Here is a 17,902-nt window from a genome sequence, read left to right on the forward strand (position 1 = left end):
GAGTGCGGTCAGTATAAGTACAATACATGCCCAACTCTTGCTGTGTTTAATATCATGCCTTTGACATTCCTAAAGGGGTGTCTGTGTATGTGATCTCAGCCTCTGAACATGCATTTTAAGGCTATTTCCACATGACGACTGAAGAGGACAGCAGTTTACTTGTCAGAACCCTCATCTGCATTACAAATGCCTCTCCTTCACTTTCTCACTTCACATGTAAAAGTCACTTTAAGCGCCTGTATAAAGATGAACTACCATTCTAGTGCTGAAATTTTCCTTCTGTGTTGATTTTTTCTCTTTCCCTTTTTAAAAATCCATGCTGCTGAGATTTCAGTATCATCTCTTCAGTCGTGGCCTGTATATAGTCCAGAGGTCAGGAATCAAACATGTCTCATTTTAAGATTTATTCTTCAAAATAACAATATTCACAATCCTGACTAGCATTCCCATACCCATGGATATCAAGAATGCTGAGATCTTGCCTTGTCTTGAGAAAAGGACCCTGGAATTAGCTTCTAGTGTTAAATATGTCTGGTACTTCTGATCTGAGAGGGAAGATAAGCATTTACTCCATGGTTTTGACAGGCTCTTTAGCCAAGTAAAACTATCAAGAATCCAGTTTGAACCCTCAGCCAGATAATTTAAATTCAAGTCAGAGAAATGGAGCAGAGATGAGGCAGGGCAAGGAAACGCCTCTTTAAGAGAGAAGATAAAAGCTGAAGCTTTGGCTGCTGTGGATATTATAGGAAGAAGGAGGGGTTCTATTCTAACAAGAACAGAGACCTAATGGGACAGGCAGAATTGTCAGCCTAGACAATTCAGCAGATAGTGAAGGCGGGCCTGGTAAAGGGCGGGAATCTCCTCCTTTGTTCCAAGAGCTCTACTGCTGGGGAGCATTGGGTGCCTCGCAAGCATGCTTTGCTTTGGACTGTCGGTTGCTTTCCCTTGTTGAGGTGGCAGCAGTGAAGCTGGTGGGGAGAGATCTTTCTTCTCCATGCTGGAGTGAGGTTAAGGGCAGTCACAAGTGTTCAGGGTGGTCCTGAAGACACGTAATAAACTCAGAAACAGGTTTGTTTTTATAGCAGACCTCATAGACAGCGGTGAAGAGTGGGAATCTGCAAGGGAAGAGACACAGATTTCAAATCGAAGAAAAGTTATTAGAAACAGGGCAAAAGAGAACCTTCCTTAGAAACTTCCATCTCACAAGACAGGATAGACAGAAAAAAACCATCTGTTTTCATTATGAAAATTATTTTGGGGGAAAAGGCTAGGCTTTCTTTCAGGTAAATACAATTATAGCAAACAGACCAGGATGGCATTTCCTTCTACACAGAAACAGTAACTTTTGTTTATTAATCAAGATAATCTGGGCTTCTGTAAACTGATGCTAATGTGCTGAATGGTTTGACTAATCAATTAAAGATCTGGTAGCTGCTAGTCACAAATTATTTAACTGGCTGACTGTTCTACAAACCAGCTGGCCACTCTTAACAACCATCACACAAATTTGCAGGGTGTCAGCATAGCGCAGTTATTGATGCCAAGCAAAATGGGAGGGGAGGTTACTGAACTCACTTGTCTACCAGATTCCTGTGCTTCAGAATGTGATGCAGCTCTGCTGATGTCTGAGGACCCTGTAGTTTCTGCCCATTGAGCATCTCATTCTCCAGTTGCTCGATAGACTGTGAAATACAAGACAAAGCTCCATGGGTGAGTGATGGCCTGGAATTCCACGTAGCTTTTATTGAGCCTTGGTGGTTCCCTAAAGGAAGATTTTACTCTGGCTTCTCTTGCTTTGGACAGATCTAAACTCCCTATGTCTTTCCTTCTCCATAGGGCATCCTGCAACCTATAGTTCAGTGATCAAAGAGTATGCTTGCATGCGCGATCTAGAGAGCACTAGAGTATACGTTTTGGCATCCTTAGCAACCACGATTCCCAGGATTGCTTGTGAAAGGTCACAGCAGTAGGACAACATAAGACAAACATGAATGGATAACACTTTCTTGCTAGAGTAGTCAACCTACAAGTCAGGGTTGCATGGGATCATAAATACCATTTAGTGTATGTGCACCACCACCCAGTCCCTGCCTAGTATCCAGGAAACACATGAAAATTGCAACATCATCATAAAATAGTCTTAATATAATTAAATATACAGGCATGATAAAAAAAAACCCACTCCCATCTAGATGCATGTTGTAGCCCCACCCCCATCATCATCGTCACCCCAGCACAGTTCTCCATCCCCTCAAAAATTAATAAATGTGGCTTCCAGCCACCCAGAGATTGCACATTTGTTGCTTTACAGCACATCAACATTTCTATTTTGGGATTTAAAACAGTGTTCATGAAATTAGTAAATGCTCTCCAAGGCCAGGCTTTAGAATTATTTCTCATATTGGACAAGATCAAAGAGGATGAACTCAAGCCACGTTAAACACCATATAGCTTGAGGAGATATGGTAGAGGATTCCCTTCTCACAATATTTTAGAGATTATCTTCTATGCCGTCTGAAAGATGCTTCCAATCTTCTGCAGCACTGCAAAGGAGCCTGTGATATGCCACAGCACATGGCTTCACTAAAAACTTTGCTGCCCAAAACCAAGATGTGTACTGTTTCTGTGCTTTTTGGCCATTCCTGATGTCAGGCTTCTTTCAGCACTTACTGACCTTGCAGTCCAGTTCCAGACCTTGATCTTTGCCATTCATATCTGACAGAAATCCCAGGTTTTGTGAAATCCTCAATGTAGCAATCAAAACAAACTTTGCAACATTTAACTATATATTCTCAATGCCCTTGGCAAAAGATACGGGTATCTTTGCACAGCCAGCACTGCAGTATAAATCTCCTTCTGAATTATTTCCTGTAGATATTTGCAAACTGCAAGGGAGAGAATCTCCACTTCAGCCATGATTACTCTCTCTGGCAGCCACTGAGTATATATATATATCTGGAATCTGTTGAGCTTCTGTTCTCAGATCCTCCCTGTCCTTCATGCCCTTGAATCCAAAGCCTTTCAATTCCAGATGCCTTTTTAAAGTTCCTTTTGTTTCCCATTGTGTTTCTACCACCTAATATTTTCAGTTGTTCCTCATGTGTAGTATTTCATTTTTAAGTGAGCTGAACCATTATGCCATGGTCTGTCACCATGCCTTTCACAATAGTTAGGAAGAGCCCTCAAGAGTTTCAAACATTCTTTCAGCATTGCTGTTCTATCCAGGTACAGGTAGTCCTCGAGTTACAACCATTTGTTCAGCGACTGTTCGAAGTTATGATGGTGCTGAACAAAGGGACTTATGACTGGTCCTCGAAGTTCCGGCTGTTGCAGTGTCCAGGCCCGCAACTAGGGTCTGTGTCACCTGGGGCAAACATGGATTCCACACCCATTTTGGCGCCCCCCAGCGCTCATTTTGGCGGCCCCCCAGCATGGCGCGCAGGGCACATGCCCCGCTTGCCCCCCCCCCAGTTGCAGCCCATGGTCATGTGAACAAAATTTGGGTGCCTGGCAAACAGCTCGCACTTACGACCAGTTGCAGCATCTCGCAGTCACGTGATCACCATTTGCAACCTTTCCTGCCAGCTTTTCCCAGCAAAGTTAGTGGGAAGCCAGCAAGGAAGGTCACAAGTCGCTGAGGTAAGTCCCATACCCCCTTCCTTTGCTTGCAGGCACATGCCTTTTCCTTGGCCTCCCTGCGATGGCATGCGCCCGTGCCCTCATTCCCTGGCCTTTCTGAGCTAATGCGCACCAAGTACCCCCTCCCCTGACTCTCACACAGCCTGCACCCGGCCTTACCGCCCCCCCCCTGCAGCACCCCCGTGCTCTGGGACTTTTCATGCAGTACAAAGAGGCTTCCTAGCACTCCGCGGTTCTGGGCTGCTTTGCGCTGCACGAAGCCCAGCCCAGTCCAGCAGCACAGCGCAAAGGGGCTTCCTGGCATGTCATGGCTCTCGGCCTGCAAAAAGCTTGCAGCCCCAGAGCTGTGGTGTGCCAAGAAACCTCTGAGCTGCAGCATATTCTTTCCCTGGCCTTCCCAAGCTCCTGCCGCACTGCAACACTTCCCTTCCCCAACCCATGCATGGCCTGCGCTGGCCCTCCCAGGCCTTCCCCCCCCCCACCCCATGGCACCCCCGTGCTCCTTACCTGGGACTCCCACCTCTTCCTGCTTAATGACTCATGTGTCCTGGGCTTATGGCAACCGGGACTGCCAGGGTTGCCATTGCTAAGTGATGCAGTCATGTGATTTTGTGCTTTACGACTGCATCGCTTAGCGACAGAAATTCCAGTCCCACTTGTGGTCGTTAAGTCGAGGACTACCTGTAAGTACATCCCCCAAAGGCCCCATTTGGAAATAGGCCTGTTCTTAGTCACAGGCTGGCTCTCTGAGATGTTGCTGTGCTTGCTGAAAGGACTCACGTTAGATTAATACCCACAAGCTAGTGCCACCCTTGTACAATCCTTCCAAAGAGAGGGGGAAAGGTTGTAGGAGGAATTGGCTCCCTCTGATGCCAGACGGAAATAGCAGAAATCAGGATGTGAGAACACTTGGAAAGCTGGCAGCATAGCAGTGAACTGAGGTGCGTTATGGAACTGTGTCAGATGTCCAAGTAAATCCTGCTGTGTTCAGCAGAGCCCCCTCCCTGATATGATTGCTGCCTCAGACTTAAGCAAGCAACTTGTTCTTCTCTGCTGAGTCACACATCACACAAAGCCACAATGCAGTTTGTTTTGTTTTGGCTTAGTGTGATGTGTGAACCAGCTTTTTTGGTTTAAAGACCGATTGATTACTTAGCTTTTGGGGTGGACTCAGCCAACAGTGGTTTATTCCAGAAACTATGACTTATGTAGTCATATCTTACCACCGAGTCATAAAATGACCTTGATGGCTGGCTTACCTTGCCAGTCTTGGCAAAAGCCTCAGCTACTTTACGGTTACGGCCTCCATAGCAGGTGGTAATCAGGTCAGCAATCCCACAGCTTTCTAGGAAGGTGGAAGAAGTGACGGGGCCCTTGCAAAAGAGCTTGGCAAAGGCAATCATCTCCATCAGGCCCAGACGGATGACAGCTGCCTTGGTGTTGTCTCCAAAGCCCAACCCATCACAGAACCCAGCTCCAACAGCCACCACATTCTAGGGAGAGGAAGAACACAAGGTGTGGATAACCAGCAGGGTTTGGCAATGCGCTAGCTTTGCAGTTCAATTCAACAGAGCAGCCTTTGGTGACCTAAGCAAGGTTGCAAATGAGCCCACTGTGATGACATTGTGCTAGAGCAGCTTGCATTCTAGTTAATCTTGTATTTGCACCAGCTTCTGGGCAAGGCAGGTGTGGTACAGTAAACAGGGAACTTAACCAAACCCCTTCTGAATGACAGCTGTATCATCCTGGGATTGTGTCTGGTCATCCCCCTGTCCCCAGAAGCAAGCAGGAAAATAATTCCTATACCTTGAGGGCACCACAGAGCTCTACTGTGTCTGCTTCCTGCACCACTGTGATTCGGAAGTTGGGTGTCTGCATCAGTTCCTTCAGAACCTGTCCATGCTCTAGGTTCCTGCAGCCTGAAAGAAGCAAGAGGTTACTGGCATATATATATATATATAAATGATTATCCATCAACATGTGAATTTAACTTACATTTAAGTCTGTTTGTCCATTTAGCTCAGATTTAATTTGAGTGATAGCTACTGTCTCAGACCAAGTTTTTTTCCAGTTCCCAGACTTGCTACTTGACAGCCTTTCCACTGTAGGGAACTTTAATAGAATCCAGCTCTTGTGGCTGGGTCACATCCTGCAGCAGTACAGTGTATTGTTCTGCTTCTCACTGCTATCCTAGGTGTTTTGCAGCTGGTTATCAGACTATATTCTCTACATAAGGGAGCAGTTTTGTATTTTGAGAATGCTGATTGGTAGACAACTGGCCAATGGCATGTCCGTTCCATCTTCCCTCCTAAGATACTGTACAAACTGGAATTCTTGCCTGACAGTCAAGGCTGACCTGGTCACATGTACATACTTCCCCAAAACAAGCAGGGAAGCATGATGAATTTCACTGATTATGGCATTGTGTCAGGATCATGGTAGCTTAAGGAAGTCATATGGTTTATTTGGTAGTACAGAAAGAGCAGAACAAGCCAGAGTCATGGGGACTGGGTTGCTAAGTCATTCCCCATGACTCTGCAAATAAGTAAGAAAATATTTAAAGTTTAAATAATGGTATTGTGTGTTAAAGCTAGTAGTTCGCACATCCAAAGTTCTTCCTCAATCACTAGGCGATGGCTTCTCCCTTGGAAACTGTCAGCAGTCAGAAATGTGAAGAGAACTGTTACTGAATCCTTGAGATCCAAGGAAGGATAGGGACAGAATCCACAAATTTAGACATCTTGGATGGTTAGGGCTACTTTTTTCCAGAGATGAAATACTGGCATTTATCAATAATAGAATCTGAAATGCAGCAATCAATTGCTCAGCAGGGTTTGCACCATTCAAAGCCAGCTGATTAGCTAATGAAACACGCAATCAAGGTGATGTAAACCACGGATTTCTGTACTGGTTTCTCCCATACCCCAAACAAATGGAACTTTCAGACTTAGAGGTATGACAGGAAAACAACCTTCCAAGAAGTGGCATAGGAGAAAATCCAGACAAACATGAATATGTGCTTTATAATGGTGCAATAGTCGAGCAGAAGGGCATTTGTATCAACAATGAATCTGGACTTTGTTAATCCTGAAGGTGCCACAAGACTCTGCTGGGGTTTTTTGCAACAAGCATAAATATGACTCTGGAAATCGTTGTAAAAATGGATATCTAGCAAAATTGGGGATTTCTGGAGCATGTACTAAAAGCACTTTAAGATGAACTAAGCTTCCTGGGGGTACATGATAATTGAGAGGAGATTCCTGTTGCTTGATGAAGACCCCAGAACTTACCACTACTTTCTCCCTCCTTTCACAAGAGGAATATTGGACTTGCATGCAGAAAGTTTCAGATAAATTCCAGGTAAAATAATGTGATAAAAAGGATAATATGTCTAAGACTCTGGAAAGCAGCTGCTGGATGTTGGTCAACAGTTTTATTTTGCTGCATCTTTATTTTTTTTTCCTCCTAGCAACACATTCCACTGGACTTAACAAGTGAAATTGGGCCTTAGTCATTCTACTTAGCCCAACTCACCTAGAACAATCACTCGAGTGGCTTTGCATTGCTCTGTGGTGCCTCGGGATTTCCTGTTACAATCATGCAAGAGGATCTCCAGCGCGATCAAACTGATTCTGGAAAATGTGTATGCAGCAGTATAAGGTCTCATGCTTGTGTCTAATATTACTACTACCTAACCTTGATATCAGATATGTGGTAAGAGAGAAGGTGGCCAGGGCTGTCCCGTTCCCAACCTATTGCTGTCATTTGCTTTCTAGCTGCTATGCTTGCATACCACAGGAGATGAGGAGGAAGATGAATGACAGAGGAGTAGAAGTGAATCTCCCTACAGCCCTGACAATGCCTTAGCAAGGATGGGGAGTCTCTAGGCTGCAGGCCTAATCTAACCTGCCAGGTGAGCCCATTGGGCCTGTAATGGGTCTTGAGAGAGGACCTTCTCCCTGCCTACCATCCTGGCCACGTCTCTATTTCAACTATGCCTAGTCCTTTCCCTTTAAGAAAGCAGAGCAAATTACTGGATTATATGGGAGCATTCTGTGTGTTCCTAGTTCACCGATCAGTTAGTTCAGCTGGTGCACATCTTTTCTACTAGGGGAAGACAAGGGCTTTATGGAACTCTGTGCAAGGTGAGGTAGAGAGCAATGGGTTCCTTTGTCCTGCATGGATATTTTTCTGCCTACCAGAGGACACAGGGGAGTGATGGAACAAGTGCCACCTCAATGGGAGATTTAAACGTACATCTCTAACGTGTGGGATGGTATGTGGCCATCCTACTTTCCCAGCAGCAGCCAGTAATATGTCTGGGTGGAACTGCTGTTTGTTATAACAGTGTCCAAACGTTACAGTCGGTAAGGAAGGATGGAGGAACATCCTATGAATGTAGCATAACACTTGAAGCCCATATCCAGAGGGCTGACCTCCAGCTTGCCTCCAGCTTTCCGTATTAATCATAACATCAAGTTCATTACCAATGGTGGTCTCACAGAACTTCTCCTCTGCCACCTCATTGGCAATGTTGGCTCCCATCAGCACACTCATTTCAATGCCTAGCAGCTCACGGATGATGTCTGAGATCAGCTTCAGCCCATCAGGACCTTCGTCCACACCCTGCAATCCAAACATGCAAGAGATGTCAGATCAATGGGACAACTTGACTAAGGACTGTGCAGTAACCCTGCTTGACTGAGCTCAGTGCCACTCCAGCCAAAGAGGCTCAGGAGTTAAAGACACTCCTAGGTGCTCAGTTAATGCAGGATTCTAAAGGTAATTCACTATTACAACTATTTCCTGTCCTCGTCTCATTAGCTAAGAATATTTGGATGCCACTAACATTGTCACTCTACTTGGAACAGACTGCCCCTTTCACATCTGTGGCCACTTGGCCTTCCTGTTCACAACTTTCCTACTCCATAACTATGCTGGTACTGACTGCCAATCAAGAATAGCACTTTGTGTTTCTGATAAAATGGTTTATAATCCGTAACAGCATATACGATAATAAACCCATATTGGAAGAGAAGAGGAGGAGGATTTGATCCATCCATAGTGGCATGAAGCTTTATAATTGGTATGGATAAGTGACTCCTGAGAACCTTTATATTTTTATTAAAAATCTCTTCTGATTTATTGCCAAGGGATGGTTCCTTCTAATTCCCAATTTTTAAGTTACCTCCACTGTTCATTTCCAAAACCGAACTAAAGGTTGCACCAAATCTGCATGCTGAAAATCTTTTCATCTACCCTGGCATTTCAGAGCTCCTGATGGTCTAGCTGAATAATTTCTGGAATAGTGCCTTTATATTATTGTATTTAAATACAATTTAATTAATTTAACCAGCAGGAGAGAGACAGCAGCATAACTGAGTAGAAATATTTTAAATAAATAAATAAATAAAAATCACTGGAAACAAATCAGCGCCCTCCACCCCCCGCTTTAACCTTGTTACCAGTGTAATTGTGGGAGAGGAAAGAGGCTGCAGAAATGGCTCTAGATCTTGCCATTCTTCCTTGTGAAGGAATTAAAATAATAGACATTTCACTGAGATGACTATGTATTTATCTGATGCTCAGGGAGACAAAGGAACTCCATGGTTTACTAGTGGGGAAGACCACTGGAGGTCAGGGCCTATGGCAGAACCATCTGGCCAAGTCAAGCTCTCTCAATAAAGAGCATCCTTACTGAATTATATGTAATTGCAGATATCTCCCCCTTTCTACCCTTTCATGGTGGGGGTGAAATGCCCTCCCATCATAGCCAGACCAAATCTGCCAGTTACTAAAGGTCATGATACCAGCTAGTCCCCCACCCCCAGCCACACTCACACCTTGATGAGCGAGATGCCTATTGCTTCTTTCTTGGTATGTCCCTTCATCTGCTCACAGAGCTTCCCAATGAATTGGTGGGGCACCACAAAAATGAGGATGTCTGCATCAGCGGAAGCTTTTAACACATCGGGCACTGCCACCTAGAGCAATCAAGGAGCCAGAAGAAAGAAGTCAGCTTGTAGGCCCAGGAGCGAGTTCTGCTTTCATTCACATGTATAGGGAGGGAGCTAAAAATGGGCTCTTCTGGTGGACCCTTGCATACACTCAATACACTCATGAATCTCTTTACTGTAGTAACGTTGCTTTTGAATGCTGGCCTGCATAAATGATGCAAACCATATATTAATACAGCTTGTCTGTAGTTCTTATGTCTACTTGTCATAGTATAAATGAATGAATGAATGTCTTTATTACGGTCTTTGACCAGCCTCTACAATAAAAGAAAGAAGTTTAACAATCCGTTGTCAGGGGAAAGAAAAACAATAAAATAGCGAAACAATATGTCTAATTAAAAGTTTTGCGGAATTGTACAACTTGATAAAAATATTTGGCCACCTGGTGTGTGAGTGTAGAGTCAGCATCCCTTAAAAAGAAATAAACATAAAATCTGTCAGTACTTGTCATAATAAGGAATAGCAGGGAGCTCTGCAAAATTGGAAGCCCCAAGCCAGAAAGCAGCTCCACTGGATTATGCTTGAAGATTTCACTAGCTGTTGCTCACAGGTTTGCAGAGCCATAAGACACTTGCTTCTTAGCTCTGCTTCTCACTGAAAGGCAGAGCATTCTGGTCATGGCATCCCAAAGGGAGTTTTGAGCTCAGTGTGGGGCAGCACAAAGAGTCAGAGTCCCAAAGGGAGCTGGGCCCCTAGAAGAACACAGGCAGTTTTGGAGGCAACATCAACTGCAACCCCTTTTAGGGCTTAGTTCCAATCACTTGACAGACCATTTTATCCAGGCTGCTAGAAATGATGGCATTCTGGAATGCTAGGGCAAGTCTGACATGATGTCTCTTCCATCCAGGTCTATCCCCCAAGCGAGGAAAGAATATTGATCGTCTGGAGAGCTTTCAGAGGAATGTTACTAGGATGCTAAAAGGAGGCCTAGGATGCAAATCCAATTTAAGAAATAGGAAGAACTGAACATCTGTTTCCTGGATTAGCCTTCCCTTATGTGGTGTCCTCTATTGATCCATCTAGCTCAGTGGTAACATTTATTACCATCAACAGGTCCACCCTATTAGCTTAGGATTGGCCATGCTGGCTCTCCAACATTTCAGACAGTAATGCTTCTAGCCTTCCTTGGAGATGCTGAGGATTGAATGCAATGTGTACTGTATGTTCTACCCCTGATCTATCAATATCAGTGATAGGACATGTGACCTGAACACTCAGAAATTCAGGTGCACAATGGCCTTTTGTTGCAAGAGCCTAGGTGGCTATAGTGCCTTCACCTAGCAAGTGGGCTTCCTGACACTCTGCTAAACACGAGGGAACCAAATTAATTGGCAAGCAGAGACGGGTTTATTTATTACTTTTGTTACCAAGGCAACATTTTCCCAGATCTTCCTTTTGCTGGAAGAGGCACAAGCCTGCTCTGCTATTGCCAGGGCCTGACGAAAAGATTGTGGGAGCGGGACGGGGGTGAGGAAGCAGTCTGCTCCAGTGAGCCATGCAATCCCTGCAACCTAAATAGTGTTACTAGAAACTGATAACATACAATATTTTTATTTAAATGTTATTTGTAAACCACTGTTTGTTTTTAAAAATCACAGCACACCACAATAAAAGCAAAATATTAGCACAGCAAAAAAAAAAGCTCGTATTAAAAATCAAGCCAAATACAGAACCGCAGCACATAAAGAAAGTGAACAAAAGCAACAGTGTGGAAGGCACTCCAAAAGAGTCCTTTTTCTGCACACTCTTGCAAAAACAAAAGGGAGGACCCAACATGCATTGCTTTCAGAAAAGATGACCACCACAACGGGGCTACCCATCTAAGGCCATGCTCCTGGCAAAGCCAAGACCAACCAGTTGTCTGCAGAAGATGAGCCTTGGGCAGGATTTCAGCAGAAGCCTTTTAATGGCAGGGAGGAAGCAAGCAGGGATGCCCTGAGGCAAAGGGAACGTCCTCAGTTTCATTTGATCTCCCTTCAGCTAGATGCCTTTCAAGTGTTCCAAGGGTCTGCAAATTTAGAGATCAACCAGACATCCCTAAAATCAGAGTGGTGGCTACTTTACCTAATAAATCCTTCCCCAACTTGATGTCTTACATATATGTTCAAGTACAACTTCCTTAAGAGCCAGTTCAGTGTAGCAGTTAAGGCCCCAGTCTAGAAACCTGGAGGCTGTAAGTTCTAGTCCTGCCTTGGGCACAAAGCCAGCTGGGTGACCTTGGGCCAGTCAAGCTCTCTCAGCCCTGGGAAGGAGGCAAGGGCAAACTTTGCCAAGAAAACTGCAGGGACTTGTCTAGGCAGTTGCCACCAGTCAAGACTGACTGAAAGGCACAAAAACAAAAAAACCCACCCTAACTTCCAGCTAGTATAGCTGCTAATGGAACCTATAGTCCAACCCACTAAGAAGTCACAGGAGACTGGAGAAGATGGAGTAGCTAGAATGAATTAAATATTCCTAAGTAGTTTAACTTCATTTTTCTCTTCTTAAACAACTTGTCCTAACAGTCAGGAATCACGCTGAGATGAGGAGTAGGTCTCTAGTGTTTATTACTGCTACATAAGACAGAATCCTAACAAACTGAAGAAGCATGGGAAAAACCCGGACAGATAAACCCCAAAAGTCAAGGCGGGTCTGATCTGTGTCTCTTTGAATGGCTGCTTAACTCCTCAGTACTACGCATGCGTTTTCCCCCCTGGATAGAGGCCCCTTCCAGCTCGCCATCAGTACTCATGACATCACTTTCTATTATTGGTTACTGGAAGTTTCCCAAAGCTTAAATGCTGTGGCATGTTACAATATTAAAACATGCACAAATACCAACAATAAAAAGGTAAAATTCAGATAAAAGTAAAATACAGCTCTGTTTAGAACAAGGATCAGCAGCAACATAAAACTTTGTATTGTGGGTACAAAAGTTGTTTTTAAGGAATTTAAAATAATCTAAAAAGAAAGGTGTCAAAATCTCACCAGATCTTGGATCGTCTGAAATCTCTTGCAATCAATCTCTCTTTTGTATTTATTGTTTACTATATATTTTTGCATAATAATGGCTAAAGATTCCAAAAAGTCATGAGGAGTTGAAATACTCTGGCAAAAAGTCCCTTGTTCACATTTAAGAATAGATTCACAACATTGGGCAAAGCCCAGCCACATCCAAGCATTTTAAAATCCCCCCAGATTTCAATTAACTAAGCGGTAGTTAAGCATCTGCTTTGATTGTTTGCTCAAAATAAGTGGAGTTTAAAGTTACTCAGCTTCAGCAGAATTCTGTCCATTTTAAAGATGATGGGAATGTCTCAAATCGTTCCATTAGCCATTACAGGATAGGCGATATTTAAAAAGAGATCAGACTTTTCTCTGTACAGTGCAACTACTGTTTAGGACAGGAGCTGAGGATGGTACTTCTCAGCAGTGGCTACAAGGCATGTTTTGCCATTAAGGAAATGACTGTAATTAATGACAGGTAATTAAGCAAGAGTCACTAGTGATTTGAGACGTGGTTAAATCGCTGATAGGGAGGGAGGGAGGGAGGCCTGCGTTCATGGATGTCCAGCTGATAATATGAAGTCTACTAGATTGAAGCCATGGCTAATAAATAGGGCATGTCTTTTAAATGTCAAAGCTCTATGCTCAGTCTCAGCATCTCCTCAGAGAATTGGTGGAATATTTTTCTCTCTCTGCCTGAAATACTGAAGCACTACTGACGGTCAGAGTGGATCATATTGGCTAGCTGAGTCTCAAGGTTCAGTGGTCTGCAGTAAAAGCCCACTTCCTAAGGTCCTGAGCAACACAATAATAAAAGTAAAATAATAACACAATAGGAAGAGTGAAAAAGCATTCTGTAAGCTGCAAGTATACAAGTGATTAAAGATGGATCAAGTGGACAATTTCATAGCACGTCACCTCCAGGCTTTTTGATCATATGTGGGACCAGGCTTCCCTCAGTTGTAAAGATGAGATGCCCCAACCAATAATGAAATGTCAATAATGGATGGCAGGAAGTTCATTATTTGTTGATACACATGCATACATATGACATTCAGCATCATTAATGAATTTTGATTTTAATTATTAAAAACCACATTGTTTTTATTTTTATATATTGTATTTTTCATTGTTGTAAGACACCTTGAGCAATGTGGACAGAAGGGTAGGGTACAAATTTAATTTTTTAAAAAGCGTTATTTATATTATTAGCCTTGGGCACCCAACCCCCAGGATACTTTTTGTTTTTGTGGTAACCCCTGCCCCCAAGCCCTTTGTATGCAGCATCTCCCAAGCATCAGAAACAATTTCTTACCAATTTTTAGTAGGGAAACAAAAGAAAAGCTGTGCTGAGTTTTCAGATATTGTTAATGTGCTTAGGGAAACCAGGTAGGGTGAGGGAATAGGATGCATGCAGTTGTTCAAAACAGAAAAAAATGGGTCCCAAATTCCACCCTGCTCTCTCTGGTGACATCATAAAGCTACTGCCATGCCTTTGGTGAAAGCAAAGTAAACTTAGAAGTGGCCAAAAAACTGTCCAGTGATGCTCCAATATGAAAAGCTGGCCTCAAGAGAAAATGCATGTGCTGCTTTAGCTTAGGATACAGATCCCCCAAGACTCCCACTGCCCTCCAGCTTGCCAAACCCACCACATTGGGTGGAAGTTTATGGCCGGGCAAATACTTGACGTTCTCATGCTGCGTATTGATGATCTCGGTGAGCTTCTGGCCAGCAATCTCCTCTTCAAACACCCACATGTTCACAGTGGTATCAAACGTATCCAGTCTGGCTGCATTACTTCCCACAATCTTGGCAATAGCTGAACCCCTGCAGCAGAAAGAGAGACAGAGATGCAACCCTCCTTCTTGGTTAGGCTAAGTTTTCCCCACATCCTTCTACTGTGAGACCTGAATTCTAGCAAGGGTCTCAGCTTAAAGAGGACCTTAACATAAGGATAGGACCACCTGAGATTATTTTCAAAATCCAACCCCAACAGCTTTCTCAACTGGATGTAATGTTCCATCTAGCATCCTCCCTGCTATCCGCTTTGTTCTGGCTGCTGGGAGCTGCAAGTTCAGCACTGCCTGGGAGGCCATTGTGCAACCATATGCTCAAAACCAGCTGGGAATCATGTAGCAGCCAGCTTGAGTGGCCCATGGATGGAAAGACAGGTCCAAACTGAAATAACAAGACTAACAAAAAGCAACGATTTCATGAATAAGTGACAACTTGCTTTGGCCACGAACAATGATCCTGAGTTGGTAGGTCATCTATCTGATGGAGTGGATTTTAAAGTTCTAATAAGTACATTTGCTTTCCAGGTGCCATAAAACTCTCAGTTCTTTTTGCTGCAACATACCAGCAGAGCTGTACAGGGAGAAAACTCCAAAGGGCTCAAAAACAAATTAAAAACAGATGCACCAATCCCATCAAATCATTCATATCAAGAAACTACATAGAAGACTTCAAAAATATATACATTCTACTACCATGGAGAGAAAGAATTTTCAAGCAGAAGCAGACACATTTTTATGTTCAACTTCCCACAAACAGCAGCTCTCTCCACAATTCTATAGCTATTGGCATACATATCTTTGTATCAATGGGAGAGAAGAATGAAAAGAGAGCTGCTGATTGTTTGGTGCTTATGGGACACCATGGATCGGACTGAGGGGCTCATCTTCCCTGGGCTCTGCTCACTAAAGAGCGCAGGACCTGAAAGGTAGCGGAGCCGAAGGGCAACCAGTGACAGACCGCTCAGGGAAGACACCGATCCAGCTGGACTACCACAACTGAACAGCTGGCAGAGAGGACACGACTTGAAAGCAGAGTGAAAGCCATTCAGACAGGACACTTAGGTCACCCAGACAGACCTATCTTACAGAACTTGAGCAGACTTTGAGGGACTGGAGAGCAAACTCTCAAGAATGTTCTTTTACAACTGTATGGAAAGATTGTCTGGGGTTACTTGGTGGCAGAAATACCCGCTCAGCACGGTCTTGCCCTATACGGAGTACAAGTAGGGAAGCCAATGGCTCTGCTGACCCAGAATGAGGGCAGCTGTAGCCCAGAAGACCCCTTCTGTATCTGGAAGGCACTGGGTTGGGGAAAACCAAGTCTGCTGGATAAAACTGAGAGTCTAGACCATGAATACATTAAAACTGCAAACGGGAGCGGGGCGGCCACGCAGCTGTACCTGTAACTTCTTTTCAGAGAAGTTTAAGGAACGAACGAAGAGGAGGATTTTATCCCATGATACTCACCCGGTAAGCATCTCGCAGCAAAATGCGTAAAACCCAAAGCACCTTTGATTGCATAGGCCCTAGCAGAAAAAAGCTCTCTCATGTCGGGGGCTTGTGTTCCCACAACCATGGGATAAGGGAGCAGCCCTCGCGCGGTGTTCCCCGCAATTCGAGCTGTTTAAGACACCTGTCAGGCTGCACCTCTCAAGGCGGTGGTCTCCCGGTGACTACTCTCTGGAGCTACCCGCTGTCCTCCCGCGCTCTCTTCGGAAGAGCGGGCGAGACCCAGGCAGCGAGAGAGCGCCCCAGGGGCAGGGCTGCAACTAGGGTCTGTGTCACCCGGGGCAAACATGGATTCCACGCCCTTTTTGGCGCTCCCCCCCCCCAGCGCGGCGCCCGGGGCACATGCCCCGCTTGCCGCCCCCCGCCCAGTTGCGGCCCTGCCTAGGGGCGCCACCGCTCTGAGGCCCGAGGGGCCGCCGTGCCGGTCTGTTGCAGCAAAAACAAGCCGGAGCTGCTTCGTGGCGCGTTCAAGACAAACGTCACGAGCGTCCGCTTCATCAGCTGCATGAAGCGCAATACCCTTCTAACGGAGGAGAACACCCAATGCCTCGGCTGACGTTTAATCCGCGAAAGTTTCTGATTCCAGAATAAATGCGGGAATCCTCAAGATGCCACAGAGCTCTTCGTCACTCTTGCTATCCATTCCCTAGTTTACGACGACGCCCCGCAATCCTACCCCTTCCTCACCTTCCTTTTCCGAACCCGCTGACCTCTCCCCGGGCCCCTTCCCCTCGCTCGCTGCCGCCAGGCCCAGGCGCCCCGTCCCGCCCCGCCCCGCCCCGACGCGACGCACCAGTTGCCGGAGCCCACGATGCAAACTTTCTTTCCGCCCATGGCCGTGAGGATCGGGTACCGAGCCGCGGCAGCCGCGCGCCTGGCTCGGGTGGCATTATAACCCCTCGGCTGGCCGGGCCCCGCCCACCAGCTCGTCGCCCAAACGGCTCGCAGGCGGGGAAAGGCGGTCGGGACGCGGAGCTGCCGGGAGCGAGGAGCTGCCAGGGGCGCGTGGTGAGCCTCTGCCGGAGGCCCCCTGCTCTCGCCGCGGTCCGCAATTACCTTCAGTTCCCATTTTCCGCCAGTTGAGACGAAACGCCTGGGAGACCGCTCTACACGTTTTCAAAGGAGTTTTCCGTACCGGCCAAGTCAGTCGCACAGGTGGGACTTCAGCTGTGACTTTCTGCAGAGCCGGGTGGGAATTGCGTGGAGCGCAGCTGGGGCTTCGGAACGGGGAGCCCGTCGCACCTTCGGGTTCATTCCGCGTCTTTGCGCTCCCGCCCGCTCCCCCGCCCCGAACCCGCGGAGCCGTCAAGGCAGGGTGCAGAGAGTCACGCGTTTGTTTAGGGCTTCGGAAAGTCCGCTGCAGAGAAGGGAAAATAAGCTTCTCCAAATAGCCAGGGACGGGACTGCATTCCTAAACCGTGGCGCTAAACACAGTTTAGAAGAGGAAACTGACTAAATACTCAGGAAGTAACTGTACTGACTACAGTATAGTATAGTAAATGCTAATTAATTTAAAATTAAATTTTGTTTCTCCTGGCCCGCTCACTTTTTGGCCAGTCCCGGCAGGTTTTTGGAATCTCTCCCTCCCCGCCAATGGAACGGTCCTGCGGCTCTACATCTCAAACCCTAATTCCTCCCCGGGACGAAATAACTTTCTTCCATGTTCCTTGCTGGGGGTGGGGACGGGACTTAATCAGAGCACTTGTTGGGCTGCTGCATGACATTTGCCAGAAACCCATTGCAAGTTCAAGTGGGGGGGTACGTGAGAAAAAGCTACTGTGGCTTAAATGCTGCCCCCTCTCCCACCTGGTATTCCAAACCACGTGACAAGAGTCAGGATTAAGTGGAGTTTTTGAGCATGGGCAGAGTTCATTGCTGTCACTGTTGTTGAATCACATTAACATTTTTACAGGACAGGATTGTAGTATCTCTGTCATTACTTTTAAGCAAATATTT

The 17,902-nt window shown here is 45.6% G+C and overlaps 1 protein-coding gene across 2 annotated transcripts; it reads right to left on the reverse strand.

The window, feature by feature from the left end:
• Positions 1-31: 31 nt before the first annotated feature.
• Positions 32-16,869, reverse strand: GPD1 (glycerol-3-phosphate dehydrogenase 1). Of its 2 annotated transcripts, none has more exons than XM_063293630.1 (8): positions 16,740-16,869; positions 14,291-14,468; positions 9,483-9,623; positions 8,127-8,265; positions 5,446-5,558; positions 4,899-5,132; positions 1,576-1,682; positions 32-1,115 (listed from the first exon to the last, which is right to left on the reverse strand). In XM_063293630.1, exons 1-8 carry the CDS (start codon positions 16,778-16,780, stop codon positions 1,019-1,021), a joined length of 1,050 nt encoding a protein of 349 aa, XP_063149700.1. In that variant the 5' UTR covers positions 16,781-16,869; the 3' UTR covers positions 32-1,018. The 2 variants fall into 2 exon arrangements, with proteins under 2 accessions (XP_063149700.1, XP_063149701.1); XM_063293631.1 differs by lacking the exon at positions 16,740-16,869 and adding an exon at positions 16,466-16,484.
• Positions 16,870-17,902: the final 1,033 nt, after the last annotated feature.

Source organism: Candoia aspera, chromosome 2 (assembly GCF_035149785.1).
Source record: "Candoia aspera isolate rCanAsp1 chromosome 2, rCanAsp1.hap2, whole genome shotgun sequence".
Taxonomy (NCBI): Eukaryota; Metazoa; Chordata; class Lepidosauria; order Squamata; family Boidae; genus Candoia; species Candoia aspera.